Source organism: Musa acuminata, chromosome BXJ1-10, assembly GCF_036884655.1.
Source record: "Musa acuminata AAA Group cultivar baxijiao chromosome BXJ1-10, Cavendish_Baxijiao_AAA, whole genome shotgun sequence".
Lineage (NCBI taxonomy): Eukaryota > Viridiplantae > Streptophyta > Magnoliopsida > Zingiberales > Musaceae > Musa > Musa acuminata.
In genome coordinates, this window is record NC_088336.1 from 24,736,157 (window position 1) to 24,752,511 (window position 16,355).

Here is a 16,355-nt window from a genome sequence, read left to right on the forward strand (position 1 = left end):
TCCTTTGTGGACTCACTTGCAAAACGTTGACGAATAAATAGTATTATTTAAACATATCCAAACTCATGAAAGGGTGTTTTTCATAATTACATTTTTAACGGATCGAATAATTTCAAATCTAATTTTAGGACTCTTAAAATACTTATCATCGAAGCATTCGAGTGCAGCGGCAGATTGAAGGCGCCCATGGGATTCCAATGGCTACGGGTCGATGCACGACGCTCGGTGGCTGCTGCATTCTCGCCTCAGGTTTACTTACCACATCACACCGATTTCATTAGTAGCGGGCGATGTGATCCAATGCTCCGCGCCACAGATTAAACTGGGAAAAGCATGGCATCGTCGTGGTCGGGAATGCCTCAACACGGTGCCGTCATGAGAGCAAGAAGAAGAAGAAGAAGCAAGCGAGGAGGAGGAGGGAGAGTGGAAGAAAAGAAGAAGAAGAAGCAGCAAGCGAGGAGGAGGAGGGAGAGTGGAATCAAAGAAGAAGAAGAAGAAGAAGAATAATAATAAGAAGAAGAAGAAGAAGAAGAAGAAGAAGAAGAAGAAGAAGAAGAAGAAGAAAAGAAGAAGAAAAAGAAGATGAAGCAAGCGAGGAGGAGGGAGAGTGGAATCAAAGCCATGTAATTCTTGCAGAGAGAGCAGAGTAATGAGCTGACGCCTCAACCTGCGTGATATGGAACGAGACATCACGTCCTTGACGCCCTTTCTTCCAACCCAATTTACGCTTAACGTTACCGCCACGGTCGAATCACGCTTAGTTGTAGAGCCACGGTCGAATCACGCTTAGTTGTAGAAGAAGAAGTTGAATGTTATTGACATATCCTCCGTCTTTATATACAGGTTAAAAGGAGAAGTTTCCTCAACGGGTTAGAGGATTTCCCTCAACAGAGTAGAGAAATTTCCTCAACAGTTAGGGAAATCTCATCTACTTATCAGAACCAACCATTTCCTCAACGGTCGAGATGGTTGGTTCTGATAAGTAGATGAGATTTCCCTAACTGTTGAGGAAATTTCTCTACGGGAAATCCTCTAACCCGTTGAGGAAACTTCTCCTTTTAACCTGTATATAAAGACGGAGGATATGTCAATAACATTCAACTTCTTCTTCTACAATTAAGCGTGATTCGACCGTGGCGGTAACGTTAAGCGTAAATTGGGTTGGAAGAAAGGGCGTCAAGGACGTGATGTCTCGTTCCATATCACGCAGGTTGAGGCGTCAGCTCATTACTCTGCTCTCTCTGCAAGAATTACATGGCTTTGATTCCACTCTCCCTCCTCCTCGCTTGCTTCATCTTCTTTTTCTTCTTCTTCTTCTTCTTCTTATTATTCTTCTTCTTCTTATTATTCTTCTTCTTCTTCTTCTTCTTTGATTCCACTCTCCCTCTTCCTCCTCGCTTGCTGCTGCTTCTTCTGACTTTGCGCCAGGATCAGTATGGTCTGGTTCTCATCCTGTGGACTTCTCATCTTTGCCACCCATCATTAGTCCAACTTCTGAATCCGTGTTGGAACCAATTATAACATCTCATTTAAGAACTGATGTGAGTCTAGACCTTCCATCGGATAACAATACTGAAGAAGGGACCAAAACAGAAGAGAATAATGAGATATCCCAGATTATAGACATTTGTAAACCGCTGGATGGTAACTGGTTAGAGAAACGGGAATCTGAAGAATCTCACAGAAATAATACAAAAATTACCGACTTGGAATCTGAGACGGTTTTCAGACAAGATGCACAGCATAGTGGTGGAAGGCATGTCTTCAGGAGTAGCAAAAAGTATGAGGGTGAGGGAAGCTTTAGCATATACATCAAGGGTAGAAATCGCCGTAAACAGACACTAAAGCTGCCTATAAGTTTGCTCAATAGGCCATATGGATCACAGTCATTTAAAGTTATATATAGCAGAGTAGTAAGAGGAAGTGATGTTATAAGTGCAACAGATATATCTTCCAGTGAAAATGTTACTTCCGACTAGTCACGAGCAAAGAACACTACAAACTTCAAAATGGGCAGGAAAGAATTTTTTTTATTGTTCAAGCCACATCCAGGAGGACGTGACTGAAAAATTAGCAATGTTGATAATTTAGTTATTGCTATTTTTCAGGCAACTGATATTTTTTATTAAGAAGCCAAGATTGAACGTTCAGGAAGGTAAGCGACAAATCTCCTCATGGTCCAAGCCAGGTATTTCTTTGTTAATTAGCTTGACAATGTTACATAACTTGCAGATTTATTGCTCATCAATGCACCTCCATATACTTTATTGTCAATAACATCTCTTTTGCTTTAATTTTGTGTTGGTTTCTCAAGCATACAATTAATTTATCCTGTTTAACATAAGTTATTAGGAAGAAACTTTGTTTGTGAACTGATCATGATTCACCTTTGAAATCCCCAAATTTTTTAACCTCGAGTATCTTCAGTATTGATATCTCACACAATCAAAAAGCTCATAGTATACCATCATGCATGTAATTTATAAGCCTGACTCGATATTTTAGTTCCGGTCTAGCCATTCCAATTTCCAAGCAACCGGTCAAGAGAGACAGACTGAGCGGATATTTTCAGGCTTCCGAAGATGTTTTGATATGCATGAAACTAGTATCAACATCTTTTTGAGGCGCAGATTTTTGCTTCTATTGTAGCTTTCTCTAATTTGCAATCTTGATAATCAGATTGCTGGAGTTAAGTTGTTTTTTCTAATTACCTCTCATCTGTTGCAAATTCCAGGGTATGGCTTACCATCAAATCCAACCTAATTCCTTTTAGTTAAGTCTTCCACTTGCTATGTTTACTGCTGTTGATCTAATCATCTATCACACGTCTTGAGTCTCTGGGCTCATTGGATTTCCAGTCTACCAGGGATTATCAGTTCATTTGTTGAAGCAGTACAACATTTAATAATGATGTTAAATCCGATTAGAAAGCTGGGTTGTGCATCCTACCTCTTATGATTTTGTTTTTATGACATTATCTACAACCATTTTCTTGCATTCTCAAATTAGAGCAGATTTATCCGAAAATTAGACTTGTAATATAGCTGCCACACTACCTTTTTGGCATTCCAGTACAGACTAGGTAGATTGCTTGAATTGTAATGTATGCCTCTGTTATTCAGTAGTGATGCTCAAGCAAGATTTATGTGTGGTCGAGTTTTCAACTTGCACAACATATATAATTTTTTTTTGTATGTTGTTTGTCATAGCTTTCTAGATGTATGTATATCATTTGCCATCTTTTCAACTCAACATTAAATGCTTTCTGAGTAGAGTGTGGGGTTAATTTGTGGTGTTTGAATGAAATTGGGTGATTGATCATTCACAAAAATATTTTTGCATGATCATTCCTAGTATTTTCATTTCTTCTTCCGTACAGGCTGATGAAGACCATTTCGTCTGCAGGTTCACAACATAGATTGTTGAGAAGGCTATGAAGTTCCAAGTCTAGAGAGGATGGAAATAGCGTAGAACTTTTGACCAAATCATTAGAATTAGGTTGAAACTATTAACCCATTTTTTCTTCTCCATTGAAGAGACATGTATGAGCATTTTTCTCCTCTCTTTTTTCCCCTTTTCCTTTTGAGGATTCTGAAATTTATAGCCGACAACATTGTAAGTCATGGGATTTTGTGAACCTCGACTTTTCTACCCATCAAAATAACTTTTGCAATTTCTGCTAATATATTCTTTTCGGGTATGCGTTTCATGCTTGCAAAATTAACGTCATTCAGTCGTTGATAGGGTTGGGAAAATTCTCTTATTTTTTTATCTGATGTGATGGTCAAAGTGAAAATTTTAAGCTTAATTAGCTGCTTCTAAAACCTGATATTCCTGATCATGGACTTGATTATGAGTTGGAAACGATGAACATCAGAAATCAGTATATTCTAATTTGTTTAAATCAATGCATTTAGGATGCTGTTATTCTTTTCTTTAATAATCAAATGATGTAAGAGGTAAATTAATGATTCCATCTCTCTGATCAAAATACTTCAGTCAAAATTGATAATAGTATAGATTCCGATATGAAATATCACGAATCAAGTTTAATAGGTTAACTGATTTATTAATTTTATTGACCTATTAATTGATATTTAAGTTAAAAATTAATAAGAATACATTTAGCAGACTTTTTTTTTTCTCATTGCTACTGTCATTTTTGTTCTCATTAGGTTTCTAATTCTTCTTAAGCTTTGTACGGACAAGATTCTATGTATAAAGATTAAGATAACCTCAAATACTCTAATTTGAAAAAATAATAACAATAACAAATAATCAACATGGTAACAATGAATCTGGACGTTTGACATGTCTTCAAGGTAGTCGTACTTGGGAAGATACAAATGGTTTCAGCACCTCTTCAGTTCTTGTAGAATTCTATCAGCAAAGAGAGATCGCCATCAGCGGACGACACAGTCGACGCGAAATTTATAATGTTCATCTCTCGTGGTTCAGAATTCTATCCACTCTTTGTATGATCACAACCCATAGCATAAGAAACCCTCGAGGATCAGATCCAACATGAGGTGATACGATGAACGAGAACTGTTGATATGATGAGATTTCCATGAAGTAAGTGGTGCAGCATTAGGCATACGAGATATCTATCAACCAGTAGTAGTACTTGATGGCTCATCACCGTCATCATCTTCTTCTCGGCCGCATCACCCACTTCTGCCGCCACCCGATACGCGTACAGGTTCGAGGGAAATGGGTAACCTAAAGAAGTGCTCCTCTCCCCTCTCATCGATCTTCCTCACCCATCTGCTTTTGCTGCGCGGCCTCCTCCGCCCTGATCCCTTCGCGCTCTTCCGCCGTTCCACGCCGCCTGCCGTCGTCCCCGTCCTTCCCACCTCCTCAATCTTCCCTATCATCGTCACCTCCATCCCATCTTCGCCTATCGGCCCCTCCTCCCTCCCCGCAGACAGTTAGCGATCGCCACCGAACTCCTCGGATTGAAGCGGAGCAGCTCGAGCAGGCCTGCGTACGGGTCGGACTTGCAGCCCACCAGAGAGCAGCCGATGTGCTCGTGATACGGGTCGCCCACCTTGAACTCCACCGCGTCGTCCACGCCGGACTCCTCGACGACATCCTTCGTGGGAGCGAGCGACACCTCCTCCGGGATGATGCAGACGAGTCTGCCTCCGGTTTGTCGAGCTGCAGCGGCGAGGGCTCCCGTGGATTGGGACGCCTCCGGTGAGCTTTGTATGGTTGGTCACGGGATCTTCTACAAGCCCTTAGGTGATCGACTTCATCTTTCTGCTGTTTTGAAGCTCAACTACCCCAAGACTTCCAACATCTCTACCAGTCTGGTGAGCGGGACTGTCGAGAGCTTGGGGCCCCACCACATCGATCCCATCTCGCTTGTAGCCTATGCTCAAAAGGAGTATGTTTTCACGATGATCCCCCAAGCCAACCACTCATGCTCCTCTCTTCCATTCCAGGAGGAATCACTAAGTTTCGGGCCTACTTCTGTTTGTAGTCATCTCCTCCGGTATATGACTGGTAGAACATTTCAGCTAGACTACGGCAGTGGCTGCACCGGTAGCAACTGTGGAACTCTAAGTAGTAGCTTTGGGTTCTCCGCTAGATTCTTGTCCTTCGATATGATACAGTGCTCGGAGAACGGCCGGTTGCATCTCTACATCGAATTCTCCAATTCCAGTTATCTTTCATATGATGTCCCGATGGTGCCTAAGAAGTCCATGATGGGTGAAGGCTATTGGGACCATGTTAAGAATCGTCTCTGTCTCATAGCCTGTCACATTCTTGAAGGGAGTTCACAGGCGAGTCCCTCTGTTGGTGATTGCTCGATCGGACTGAGCTTATGGTTCCCAACTGTCCTGACGCTGAGAAGAAAGGACGTGGTCGGTCATATGTGGAGTAACAAGAAGAAGAGAGACCCTGGCTACTTCAGCATGGTCTCGTTCCACCGGTCGGGTGGGCGAATGGTCACGATTCCTGGGCTGAGATATAACTACACCCTAATAGATTCTGTCAGCGGGCCTTGCAAGGTGAGAAGTGGCAGCACACAGTCGAGCGAGGAAAGGTATCCAGATGGAAGATGTTCCCGCGACATGCGGTTCAGTATCGCGGTGGAGGATGCCGGCGGCCGAAGTGGATGGGGGGAAGCTAATGTCTTTTCTATGGGCGACGAGTTTTGTGATGATTATGACTTCGTTACGACGTCGGAGACGGCAAGCTTCGTGCCTGCAGCTGACTGGGTCGCGAAGAATCAAAGTGTTTGGAACGTAAGCTATGCCATAAGCTATTATATGTACTCTGCTTCCGCTGAGGGGGGCGAACAGTTTGGCATCGCTGCTGAGGGGATATACGATGCTGGAAGTGGAACACTCTGCATGAAGGGATGTGGATCTCCGAGTTTGCCCACCAAAAACCAAACAGCAATTGACTGTGAGATCTTAATCAATATCCAGTTTCCCCCTCTCCACTCGAAGATGGGAGATCGTATCAGTGGCACCATCAACACCACAAGGAGTAAGCAGGACCCTCTGCACTTTGACCCTATAAAGTTGTATTCTCAGCAAATTTACGCAGCAGAAGTAACTGAAGCGATTTGGAGGATGGATGTCGAAATCGTCATGGTCATGATCTCTCTCACGTTGTCGTGCATTTGCATTGGGTTGCAGACCTTCCACGCCAAGAAGCACCGTGACGCCCTGCCTTCCATGTCGATCACCATGCTCGGTGTTCTTATCCTTGGCTACGTGATTCCTCTGGTGCTGAACTTTGAAGCCTTGTTCGCGAACCGCAGTCGGTCTGGCTTTCTAAGTCTGCGGAGCGGTGGGTGGCTCGACGTTCATGAGGTCATCGTGAGGATCTTATCCGGCTTAGCACTGTTCCTCTCCTTCCACCTGCTTCAAATGGCGTGGTCCGCGAGGTCATCGGACGAGAACAAGGGGCACCGCGTCGCGGAGTGGACGACGCTCAAGCTGTGCTTGCCTCTCTACTTCGCCGGGGCGCTGCTCACTTGGCTCATCAGCTCAAGGCACCACCTGCAGAGGTCGGAATTCAGCAGGCAGCGATACGGTTCTCGCTGGGAGGATTTGGTCCCTTATGCTGGCTTAGTGCTCGACGGATTTCTGCTCCCTCAGATCGTTCTTAACGTCTGTCGGAACTCCAAAGATAAGATCCTGACGCCTTTCTTCTACGTCGGAATCACGATCACCCGAGCTTTGCCTCATCTGTACGACGCTTATCGCTCTCGCAGTTATAACCGTCGCATTGATTCATCGTACATCTACGCAAGTCCAGACGGAGATTTTTACTCGCTGGTGTGGGATGTCATCGTTCCTTGTGAAGGTTTGCTTTTTGCAGCGGCGATATACCTTCAGCAGCGGGTTGGTGGTTATTGTCTTCTTCCCCAAAGATTCAGAAAGCGTGTGGAGTACGAGGCAGTTTCAGTGGTTGCTCTTTAGCCCTTCTTGTGGAAGACCAGATTGCAGCAAGTCCATGAAATGTAGTAGTATAGTGCAGTAGTAAGTCAAGTCTTGTGTTGTTCCTGTGGTAGCTTTCTTCATGCGTCGACTTGCCCACGCCATGATCAAGTGTGATGAAGACTGTTCTTCTTCCACAGAAATATAAATAAGGGTTTCGTAGACTAAGAAGATTTCAGATTCATCGTTTTATTGAGGGTGTAGAATGTGGAGGATTACCTCCGAGAAACAAAAGACAACAAGGCAAGTGTCTTTACGTACAGTTCATGCAGACGAGAATGTTGACACCTCGGTCCTGTATTTTTGGAAAATAGGAACCAAGTTACTTAGAGAACAAGAAATCCAACCATAAAAATACTTTTATGAGTGAGGATAAGCAATAAGTATGAGAATAATTCTATGCGAAGGGGGAAAAAAAACTCAATTCCCGTCTGAGTCAGCCTCCGCTTTTGAGGATTCTGAAATTTATAGCCGACAACATTGTAAGTCATGGGATTTTGTGAACCTCGACTTTCCTGCCCATCAAAATAATTTTTGTAATTTCTGTAATATATTCTTTTCGTGTACGCGTTTCATGCTTGCAAAATTAAAATCATTCAGTCGTTGATAGGGTTGGGAAATTTCTCTTGTTTTTTTATATGATGTGATGTTCAAAGTGAAAATTTTAAGCTTAATTAGCTGCTTCTAAAACCTGATATTCCTGATCATGGACTTGATTATGAGTTGGAAACGATGAACATCAGAAATCAGTATATTCTAATTTGTTTAAATCAATGCATTTAGGATGCTGTTATTCTTTTCTTTAATAATCAAATGATCTAAGAGGTAAATTAATGATTCCATCTCTTTGATCAAAATACTTCAGTCAAAATTGATAATAGTATAGATTCCGATATGAAATATCACGAATCAAGTTTAATAGGTTAACTGATTTATTAATTTTATTGACCTATTAATTGATATTTAAGTTAAAAATTAATAAGAATACATTTAGCAGACTTTTTTATTTCTCATTGCTACTGTCATTTTTGTTCTCATTAGGTTTCTAATTCTTCTTAAGCTTTGTACGGACAAGATTCTATCTATAAAGATTAAGATAACCTCAAATACTCTAATTTGAAAAAATAATAACAATAACAAATAATCAACATGGTAACAATGAATCTGGACGTTTGACATGTCTTCAAGGTAGTCGTACTTGGGAAGATACAAATGGTTTCAGCACCTCTTCAGTTCTTGTAGAATTCTATCAGCAAAGAGAGATCGCCATCAGCGGACGACACAGTCGACGCGAAATTTATAATGTTCATCTCTCGTGGTTCAGAATTCTATCCACTCTTTGTATGATCACAACCCATAGCATAAGAAACCCTCGAGGATCAGATCCAACATGAGGTGATCCGATGAACGAGAACTGTTGATATGATGAGATTTCCATGAAGTAAGTGGTGCAGCATTAGGCATACGAGATATCTATCAACCAGTAGTAGTACTTCATGGCTCATCACCGTCATCATCTTCTTCTCGGCCGCATCACCCACTTCTGCCGCCACCCGATACGCGTACAGGTTCGAGGGAAATGGGTAACCTAAAGAAGTGCTCCTCTCCCCTCTCATCGATCTTCCTCACCCATCTGCTTTTGCTGCGCGGCCTCCTCCGCCCTGATCCCTTCGCGCTCTTCCGCCGTTCCACGCCGCCTGCCGTCGTCCCCGTCCTTCCCACCTCCTCAATCTTCCCTATCATCGTCACCTCCATCCCATCTTCGCCTATCGGCCCCTCCTCCCTCCCCGCAGACAGTTAGCGATCGCCACCGAACTCCTCGGATTGAAGCGGAGCAGCTCGAGCAGGCCTGCGTACGGGTCGGACTTGCAGCCCACCAGAGAGCAGCCGATGTGCTCGTGATACGGGTCGCCCACCTTGAACTCCACCGCGTCGTCCACGCCGGACTCCTCGACGACATCCTTCGTGGGAGCGAGCGACACCTCCTCCGGGATGATGCAGACGAGTCTGCCTCCGGTTTGTCGAGCTGCGGCGGCGAGTGCTCCCGTGGATTGGGATGCCTCCGGTGAGACTTGTACTATTAGCTTGGCACCCATGCCGGCCGCCAGGGCCGATACGAACTCGTCGCTCGCAGGTTCCGCTGATGGATGACCATCATTTCTTCTTCTTCTTCTTCTTCTTCCACTGTCCCGGGAAAGCTAGAAAAGGAAGAGAAAACTAGCGCATTTAGCTCGTTCATAGGTTGATTTAAATGCCTTGTATTTCCGACCATATCTAACACCCAAACTTGGAGTATATACTTTACGATCTTAATAATACATCTGATTTCGTGCTCTTACAAAATATATCTTTGTTTAAAGACTGTGAACTATTAAATTACATCAAAACTTGTGAACAATGAAAGATATGTTTATATATATGCTTTGTCCGATGGAAGGTCACATAAACTTACTGTTACAGACAAAAGAGTACTTTTGATTTCCCTACATTCTTGGCGAGTGATCAATGGTTGCAGAAGATGTTTGATCCAAGAAGAAAAAGTTGTATGCAATAAGAAAGATAAAGGTAGATTGGTTTCCAAAGAAACTCACACGGTCGATTTGCTTGAAATTAATGCATAATATTTATATATATTAATCGACAGGAGAAACAGAAGAAAGTGGAAAGATTACCGGTTTGAGAGTGTCTAAGCAACCATCGACAGCGTTTTCTCGAGACCAAACCATTCTTTTCATCTGTTTCTCCTCCACCAATTAATGTGATTCTCCCCAACACCGTTGCGTGTGCGATAGAACCAAAGAGTTAACAGAGCGAGAGAGAGAGAGAGAGAGAGAGAGGGGGGTTGGGGATCGAAGAAGAAGCAGAGGAATTAATAGAAGGTGGGGAAGGTGGTGGCTATCGCTGTAGACTACGTGTTTTGGTCGTCATCGACGCTGGCCTTAGCGAAAGGTGAAGGCTATCATACAAAGCAAACCCGTCCCGATCGGTGATACACTTCAGCCGCGTCCGATTCCTCGGCGACTTGGGTCAAACGCTGCCTATTTCTAAGAAATATGTCCATATTTATCGTTGCAGAAAATTAAAAATAGTTATAAAATCTATCTCTTCAACATCTGCAAGGTGTTATGATTAAAGCTAAGCTAATGATCTATCAAAGTCTAAACTACCCGATAATTATAGTAACCATTTTTAATTCATGTCTTGATATAACATATGTATATGTACTTATGTATATAAAAAAAACTAAATTCTTGGTTTTAACTCACACTTAATTTGATCATCGAAGTAATAATATCTTTATTTAGTTTATGAAGTTGCAGATATACATATATCAATCTAACATTGGGATCCATTTTCACGGTAATAACGAAGACAAAAAAAATAGAGTGAAAAAATTTTGTGACGTGAGGAGGAAACGATCAACTCGAATGATGATATCAGCGTGACTGGTCCAGCAAGTCTGGCTGTCATCCATAATTCCGTGATGTTGATATGTAAGCTTCAGCTAAAAATAGCCATTAGTCCTTCAGTGATTCATCAGAGTATAATGCATGGGGCTGCATGACAGTCAGCCTTGTCTGTCATCATCATCGTAAATGGATTGCACTTGAGAGATGAAGCTTTTATCTTTCCAAGGTTGGCTGATGCTCACACTTCCTCTTGAATTATTTGTGCAAATCCACCTTTTTGTGGACTTGGATGGAGTTTGATTGGCATTTATTATGGTCTGCTCCATGCCAGCCTGCTGCAGTTTGGATGTCTTCTGCTTGTGGTTCCCGCTGCCTCTTCGAGAGAGAGAGAGAGAGAGAGAGATGCAAGTCTCAAACAACATATACTGATAACTGTGACCTCTTAGCTTTTATTTGATTTCATTATTCTTCGATTGATGTAAGATTAAATATGTCTATTACTGCTCCGATTCGACGTCATATGATAAATCATTATTTATCTTCGTATTAGTATAAACAAATCCTCACGACTGATTACGACAAATGATAACTAATCACACGAGTATTATTATTTAGATGAAAAACATGAATCACGAATGATAGGGAGGAGAAATGAGTACTCCATTGGCAAGGCATATACTCGACGTCACGTAGAGATTAGCCGAGGAGACATTGCCTGGCGTGGAGTAGTCCCAAAGCCAAGCGAAGAGATGTGTATGTATGCTTTGTGATTCCTCCCTCATCGAGCACTGTAATCTTTTGCTGTCGAGCAATGTAATCTTTTGCCATCCACCCATTTGGTGCCATTTCATATGTGAAATCTAAGTTGGATTTATAATGTACATTGTACTGTTGTAGTAGTAGTAGACACGTACACAGAAACAATAATACATGCATTCACAGGCCACAGTGTGTGTGTGTTTTGGGCGTCGACAAAGCGTTTATGAATTACATATATATATATATATATATATATATATATATATATATATATATATATATATATATATATATATATATATATATATATATATCCAACTTGAGATGACAATTCCTGGTACACCTTTATGAATTACATAATTATGAAAAAGATCAAATGTATGTTTTCATAGGCCAAGCTACCCAAAAAGTTTTGGGATGAGGTTTTAAGGACTGTAGTTGATGTGATCAACTTATTACCATTTACAGCCCTAGATAGTGATATTACAGAGTATGTATGGTTATGGAAAAATGTTTCATACAGACATTTAAGAGTGTTTAGTTGTCGTATAAGAAGATTTGATTGTCATAGAAGAAATATATCGAGAAGGTATTGAAAAGGTTCAGTATAAACAATACAAAGCCAATTGGTTCTCCTCTTGCAAGTCATTTTAAGTTATGCTTGGAACATAGTCCTTCAAGTGATGAGGAGAAAGAGAAAATACAAAAGGTTCCTTATGCTTCAGCAGTTGGAAGTTTAATGTATCCGATGGTATGTACGAAGCCGAACATCGCATATGTAGTGAGTGTTACTAGTATATTTCTTGTAAATCCAAGCAAAGAGCACTGGGTAGCAATGATGTTTGTTTAAGCTTTGCAGGATCAGAATAATGGTGACAAAGACAAGAAACAGGTTGGTGAAAATGACAAAAAACAAATCACGACGAAGACAAAAAGTGAGATAAGAGTTGAAGGCCTTGGGAAGCCTCTTAAAATTCTTAAAAACCCAAAAAAGAAACCAGATTCTGATGAAGAAAAGACTTTAACCATTGACAGGAAATCATCTGATGAGATGCATGAAAAACAGAATACAAAGTTGCCTATCAAGGAACCTAAGGTAGAAAGCAAAGAAACTGAGAATTCTTGCAAGCTCAAAGATTTGTTGACTGAACCTGTATATACAAGGTTGCTAGAATCTAATACTGGACTTCATTTGAAGGTATGCACAAGTCACATGAATATATGCAGGTTATGCCTTATTTCAGGTGTATGTTCTGATTTTTCTACTGCTATCTCAGGTGTTGATTGTCAGTTGCAAATTCATGTCTTACTATTACAGAATTAGTAACTTTGTTTGTTTATTCTAAAGTTTCAGTTCTGTTGTACATATGTACACTTATCTGGGCTATGTATCATTAGTTAATTCCTGTCTATATCACAATTACTACTAAATAACATGTAAATTTATTGTCTGTGTGTGTATCATCTTAACTTACATAGAAACATATATTAAGATTACAATTAATTTGAAGATGAGAAGCTGATCTATTCTCATGATCAGTCTCCACAGGAATTAACTGAGATGGCAATGAGATATTATGATGAAGTTGCTCTCCCAAAGTTGGTATGCCTGAGTACAATTTTTTCATATTTAATTCATTATTTTCTGTTTTAGTATGGAATGATGGTTAATGAGTATTATTTGTACCTTGGCATGTATTCAGGTCTCAGATTTTGGGTCATTGGAGCTATCACCTGTTGATGGTCGTACTCTAACTGATTTCATGCATACAAGAGGTCTAAGAATACGCTCTCTTGGGCAAGTTGTGAGTCACCTTTAGCTTGAAGAGGCTGAATATATCTTTACTTTCACAAAGTATTTTTCCTAATTATATTAAATGCAATATTATGTACAATATCTGTCAGGTCAAGCTTTCAGAGAAGCTGTCTCATGTTCAGTCACTCTGTATTCATGAGATGATAGTAAGGGCTTTTAAGCATGTTGTACGAGCTGTGATTGCTTCTGTTTCTGATACTGGAGATTTATCTATATTGATGGCTGCAACACTTAACATGCTCCTTGGGCTTCCTGATTCTGATGTTTCACATTCTGCTATACGTGTGCACTTTCTAGTCTGGAGATGGCTTGAAGTATTTCTAAGAAAGCGATATAACTGGGAACTTACAATCTCAAACTATAATGATATAAGAAAATATGCTATTTTAAGAGGGCTATGTCACAAGGTAATGATCATTTTTCATTTCTGTAAATGATATTTAATTTTCCTTTCATCTTACATGTTCAATTTTCTTAGGTGGGAATTGAATTGGCACCCAGAGACTTTGATATGGATTCAAATTTCCCCTTTGACAAATCAGATATCATCAGCCTTGTACCTGTGCACAAGGTAAAGCTGCTAAGATGGTCTTATTTGAAATATGGTATCTACCATAATGTATCTTACATTCTTAGTGCTTTTGAATCTTTTGCAGCAAGTTGCATGCTCATCTGCAGATGCACGACAACTTCTAGAGTCTTCGAAAATGGCACTTGATAAGGGTAAAACTTGAAGACGCAGTCAACTATGGAACAAAGGTAATTCGTCATAAGATACTGTACAGGTTAACTTCTTTGTAAAGACCTTTTTTCTCTTTCATTTGCTTTTGGTATGAAGGTGTAGTTGGATGCAGGCTCTGGCAAAATTAATTGCAGTCTGTGGTCCTTATAATCGGATGACTGCTGGAGCCTACAGTCTTTTAGCTGTTGTTCTCTACCATACTGGTGACCTTAATTAGGTAGCTTTCAGATATTTGTGTCACTGAAGGCCATGGTTCTTATGATATGGACGCAAGTTTCATAGTACGTCTTCTCCTCCTTTCTTTACCGATCATTTGGTCTCATATAGTTTAGTCGTGTGGTGATGTTTGCTTCTTCTTTTGGAGACACAGGTGTTTGCGATTTGAGCTAACAGGAGAGCAAGAGGAAGAGAGCAGAGATGGTGAATTACTGGAAGTCTAAAGTCCTTCCGACGATCAAGAAGGTGTTTGACAGGAACGGCAAGAAGGCTGCCGCCGCCGAGGCATGCAAGTCCTTCGACGAATCGAAGGTGCATGGGGTTTTGCTTCTCTTCTTCTTCTTCTTCTTCTTCTTCTTCTTCTTCTTCTTCTTCTCCCTTCGACTTGATCTGATCTCTACTGGATCCTTTGTTTGGTTCAGGAGGACATCAGCAAGGAGTTCGAAGAGAAGAAGACTGACCTGCAGCCCAAAGTTGTGGAGATCTACGAAGCTTCTGCCGTTGAAATCAAGGTTTATCGATCTTGAACTCATCCTCATGTTATTCACAGACTCTGTATCAAATACTTACAGCCTTCTGCAAATACTTGCTTTGGACGACGACAGACTCTGGTGAAGAAACCGACGGGGTCAGGACTGAAGAAGAAATCAACTGTTGTGATCAAGTTCATCGAGGAACTAGTGAAGATCGGTAATGCTTTCTCTGTCACAGATGTTATAGTTGTTTTGAGGTGATAGCGGAAGGGCTTGTGATGAGATTAGATCCTTGCGCAGAGTTCCCTGGCTCGAAGCCGGTGAGCGAGGCTGCCGCCAAGTACGGCCCCGGCCTCGTCTCCGGTCCCGTGATCTTCCTCTTCGAGCAGGTGTCCACCTTACTCCCCGCAGAGGAGCCGCCTGCTCCCGCCGAACCGGCCGTCGAGAGCACCAGCAAGGATATTACACCGGAAACCGCGGAGGAGATCAAGAAGGAAGAGGCTGAGGCGGAGGTGGAAGAGGCACCTGCCCCGGCCGACCCGGCTCCCTCGGACCCCTCCCCGGAGACGGAGAAACCGGCCGAGCCAGCGGCTGAACCCGCCAAGGCTTGATATAAACCACCAGCCTCCCGAACCGATCATTCCACCGCCACCTCGCCACCACCGCGCACCCAGTGTTTCCATGATTTATTATTCTTTCTCTTGTCTCTTCGTCAATTTGCTTCTCTTTCTCCTGTACGTAACTATGTCTTGGTTTCTCTCATTTTGCTTTCGGCAAGGGGACATGCAGGCCATGTAATATCATTATTAAGTGCAGTGTGGTGTTATGTTATATTTGGGATCGATAGCTTCATTCCATCTCTGTCAAGTTTCCTTGATGGAAGGCGTAAAAGAAGAAGGGCAAGTGTGTGTGTGTGTGTATATATATATATATATATATATATAGAGGAAGACCGAAGCTTGACGACGAAGAACAGAACGTGGTATCACCGACTGCAGTGGGCTCCATGCATCAACGTTCATCGATTGGTCATAATGTAGTGAACGCTCATCATTCAACCTAATGACTCCAACCATTCAAGTTAAATTACCAATAATAAATCATTAATTCCTTTCATAATTGGTTGATATGTTACAAGCTGTTAATTGGGAATTGGGATGGAGTCCAATCCCAGGAAAGTCATCCACCTTAGCTTAACTCGTGGAGATTAATAAAGAAATCATGTACAGTTTTTGCAAGTGGAATGCCATTTCTTTTCGTAATCTCCATCTAATTGCGTGTCTTTTCCACGAGGAATCATCATCGTCGTCCCTCGTAATTGCATCCCGTTCACGTCTCTCGTCTTCCTTTGCCTCAACATATTATTGGGGCTGAGTTCATGGAGAACGCGTAAAGATTGGTAATGCTTTGAAGGATCTTGTATCCACTCCATAAACACACAAGTATATAAATAGATTAATCTAATACGTGAGACTTCGA

The 16,355-nt window shown here is 41.6% G+C and overlaps 2 protein-coding genes and 2 long non-coding RNA genes across 5 annotated transcripts; 3 read left to right on the forward strand and 1 right to left on the reverse strand.

Annotated features, from left to right (window-relative positions):
* Nucleotides 1–1,419: 1,419 nt before the first annotated feature.
* On the forward strand, nucleotides 1,420–3,683 carry LOC135595678 (uncharacterized). Its single transcript, XR_010480596.1, has 2 exons — nucleotides 1,420–2,188; nucleotides 3,406–3,683. It is a non-coding gene; the product is annotated as an uncharacterized LOC135595678 (long non-coding RNA).
* A 1,446-nt stretch (nucleotides 3,684–5,129) lies between these two features.
* LOC135594789 (uncharacterized) lies at nucleotides 5,130–7,442 on the forward strand. The gene has a single exon (XM_065085298.1). It carries the CDS (start codon nucleotides 5,130–5,132, stop codon nucleotides 7,440–7,442), a length of 2,313 nt encoding a protein of 770 aa, XP_064941370.1.
* Nucleotides 7,443–8,545: 1,103 nt separating this feature from the next.
* Nucleotides 8,546–10,300, reverse strand: LOC135595679 (uncharacterized). Its single transcript, XR_010480597.1, has 2 exons — nucleotides 10,133–10,300; nucleotides 8,546–9,658 (listed from the first exon to the last, which is right to left on the reverse strand). It is a non-coding gene; the product is annotated as an uncharacterized LOC135595679 (long non-coding RNA).
* Nucleotides 10,301–14,377: 4,077 nt separating this feature from the next.
* On the forward strand, nucleotides 14,378–15,707 carry LOC135595669 (plasma membrane-associated cation-binding protein 1-like). 2 transcript variants are annotated; one of them, XM_065086936.1, is made up of 5 exons: nucleotides 14,378–14,468; nucleotides 14,558–14,715; nucleotides 14,826–14,915; nucleotides 15,009–15,093; nucleotides 15,177–15,707. In XM_065086936.1, exons 2-5 carry the CDS (start codon nucleotides 14,605–14,607, stop codon nucleotides 15,485–15,487), a joined length of 597 nt encoding a protein of 198 aa, XP_064943008.1. In that variant the 5' UTR covers nucleotides 14,378–14,468; nucleotides 14,558–14,604; the 3' UTR covers nucleotides 15,488–15,707. The 2 variants fall into 2 exon arrangements, with proteins under 2 accessions (XP_064943008.1, XP_064943007.1); XM_065086935.1 differs by lacking the exon at nucleotides 14,378–14,468 and having other exon boundaries at nucleotides 14,507–14,715.
* Nucleotides 15,708–16,355: the final 648 nt, after the last annotated feature.

Bases quoted from the DNA above. Each gene is read 5' to 3' on its own strand.
- LOC135595669 (XM_065086936.1), top strand. From the start codon at position 14,605: ATGGTGAATTACTGGAAGTCTAAAGTCCTTCCGACGATCAAGAAGGTG. The intron at 14,716-14,825 runs GTGCATGGGGTT...TGTTTGGTTCAG, and splicing joins AGTCCTTCGACGAATCGAAG to GAGGACATCAGCAAGGAGTT. The intron at 14,916-15,008 runs GTTTATCGATCT...GGACGACGACAG, and splicing joins CTTCTGCCGTTGAAATCAAG to ACTCTGGTGAAGAAACCGAC.
- LOC135594789 (XM_065085298.1), top strand. From the start codon at position 5,130: ATGCAGACGAGTCTGCCTCCGGTTTGTCGAGCTGCAGCGGCGAGGGCT.